The 2,454-nt window shown below is 33.9% G+C and overlaps 1 protein-coding gene across 1 annotated transcript; it reads right to left on the reverse strand.

Annotated features, from left to right (window-relative positions):
- Nucleotides 1–209: 209 nt before the first annotated feature.
- LOC131046999 (uncharacterized) lies at nt 210–1,109 on the reverse strand. The gene has a single exon (XM_057980811.2). It carries the CDS (start codon nt 856–858, stop codon nt 403–405), a length of 456 nt encoding a protein of 151 aa, XP_057836794.2. The 5' UTR covers nt 859–1,109; the 3' UTR covers nt 210–402.
- Between the last annotated feature and the right edge of the window lie 1,345 nt (nt 1,110–2,454).

The raw sequence follows: 2,454 nt of genomic DNA on the forward strand, positions 1-2,454 counted from the left end.
AAAAAAAAATCTCTAAGAAAACAATTTACCTCTATTATATTTTCTCATCATTTACATATTGCATGACTAATTCTCAGACAAGATCTAGAAGGTCAAGTTACCTTATAATATCAAATTCTGCTCATCACTTAATATAGAGCCATATACATACGGTCAAACATCATAAACAATAAAAGAATCTTTCTTTATTTATTTCTTTTACGTTACAATTCTCTGAACAAGATCTAGAAGGCCAATTGCCTCACAACTCTATGAAAGAATGGTAAGATCACTACACTTTAAAAACACCAAAATTTTGGAGCACTCTGCTCTGCCCAAAATGGCTGAGCAAATTTTCCATCACCTAACTCCAATCTCCCACACATCAAAAAATGATAGTGAACAAATATATGTATCAAAAAGTCATGTACCCCTGGCTAACATCTCCTGACATTTGACATAAGAATCCTGTCTCTGCAAATCCATCTGCTCATAAAACTTAGCAATGAATTCCTCTGCTTCAACATCCACCTCAACACAAAGGCTCTCATTGTTATTATCAGAAGAACAAGGAGAACTACACTCAATACTCAACCTTGGGAAAGAAAGAGAAAACCTCCTCATTTCCTTTGCATTAATACATCCCAACAGGGGCCTCATCCAATCCCATGTAGATCTCTTACTTCTCTTCACAGGAGTGCTGCTGCAAGAAAACTGGTAATGATTCAGAGGCCCACTTAACACACGATCATAAAAACTCAATGTTGATGCATGAAAATTCAGATCCATTAATCTTTTCATAGCAGCCTTCTTTCTCATTATCATCATCACATATCTTACAGCATTCTGGAGACGCTTTGGAACAGAAAAACTCTTCATACCTGCAACAAAATGAACAAACAATGGCTACCCAAATAAGAATTTCACTGAAATGAACAAATTATGGCTGCCCAAGAAAGAATTTCAGTGAAATGAATGTGGGTTTGTGGGTTTTTCCTCTGTAGATCACTTTAATTGCAATGCTAGACTGAATTTATGTGCAGAAAGATTAAAAATGCACATGCATTACAGCTTATACAGCTAGAAATTGTACGTTTGGGTGTTTGTGGTGTAACGTAACAGAGAAATTTTGTGTTTTTTAATGGCGGAATCCAAGGCAAATGAATGTTATGTTGTGGGCATCCAGGCTGTTCAGTGAATCATTGTTTCCAACGCGTAGTGATTTACAGCTGGTGGAAGGAAACGACGAAGAGGTCATCTTTCTTGTTCCACAGATTTGCTTGCTCAAAACTCTGCCATGTTAATGGTTTCACACAATATGGAATGAAACATATGGTTTGTAGTATTTGAAATTATTTCAATAATGATTTATTTTTGGATATACAGGCAAAGGATCTAGAGTGCGTTCCAATGGTTCTATAGCATTTGTTGATTTAATGCTCAATATTTTTGAAAACATTGCACCAACAATTGTGATTTTAAAGTTGTTATTGTGATGATGACTACCCATAATTGAATGAAATATATCCCTAAACACTAAAAAACAATGAATCATGTGATGCCACATTAACGCACAAGTATCACTCTCACCTTTGCATAAGTATCGGTCTCATTTTTATTTTGATGATGTGGCCCTGGAACCTTAGTTATAAGCAAGGGACTTGCCAAGTAAACTGTTGTAAAAAATTGGGAGTGATTTGAAATTTCCACGTAAGATTTTGAGAAGCGTGAAGTTAGGGTGCTCAACTACTGGTCACCTCCCCTAGATGACTTATAGTATATGAGACTACCTGGGACTACAATCTATCTTTGGATCTATAGGGGGCTTTTAGTATATGAGATTACCTCAACTACAATATTCTCAATATGCAGAAAGTATTTAACTATGCTCTAAATACGAGGTATACATACCTAATTCTTTGGAGTATTTGAACTTGTGACTTCTTTTTCAAGAGTACAAGTTTTTCTACTATTGGCAACTTCAGTGCACAAAAATTGAAAGAAGAATGTAAATGAGGAATAATCTCTAAAATAAAAGAGATTGAATATAAATACATATTAAATGGACTTAAAAATGAAATAAAATAATTTAAAAAGGTGTATTTTAGTGTTGAGGAAGATGAGGTTGAAAAGATAATGACATATTTTTGGGAATCTAATTTTGATGTTGGATATGGGATAAATAGACTAGGATGATTGGGCTTTATGAACTATGAAATTGTACAAAAACTAGATTCAATTTCATGATTATGGGATTAATGCTCACATCTATGGATTTCATATCTTTCTACAAATTTAATTTTTTTTTTAGAGAAACGACCATGTAATTTATAGGCCATTAGTACCTGTAAAGAATATTTCACTTACAATACATGTGACCTGTAATAAAATAATTGATTATACTTGCACCTTCAATCAAAAAACTTGGTGATGTTGACGAATACATTGGGAGTTTTCTATGCAATGATCTACACT

This window comes from Cryptomeria japonica, chromosome 9 (assembly GCF_030272615.1).
Source record: "Cryptomeria japonica chromosome 9, Sugi_1.0, whole genome shotgun sequence".
Classification (NCBI taxonomy): Eukaryota; Viridiplantae; Streptophyta; class Pinopsida; order Cupressales; family Cupressaceae; genus Cryptomeria; species Cryptomeria japonica.

Bases quoted from the DNA above. Each gene is read 5' to 3' on its own strand.
- LOC131046999 (XM_057980811.2), bottom strand. From the start codon at position 858: ATGAAGAGTTTTTCTGTTCCAAAGCGTCTCCAGAATGCTGTAAGATAT.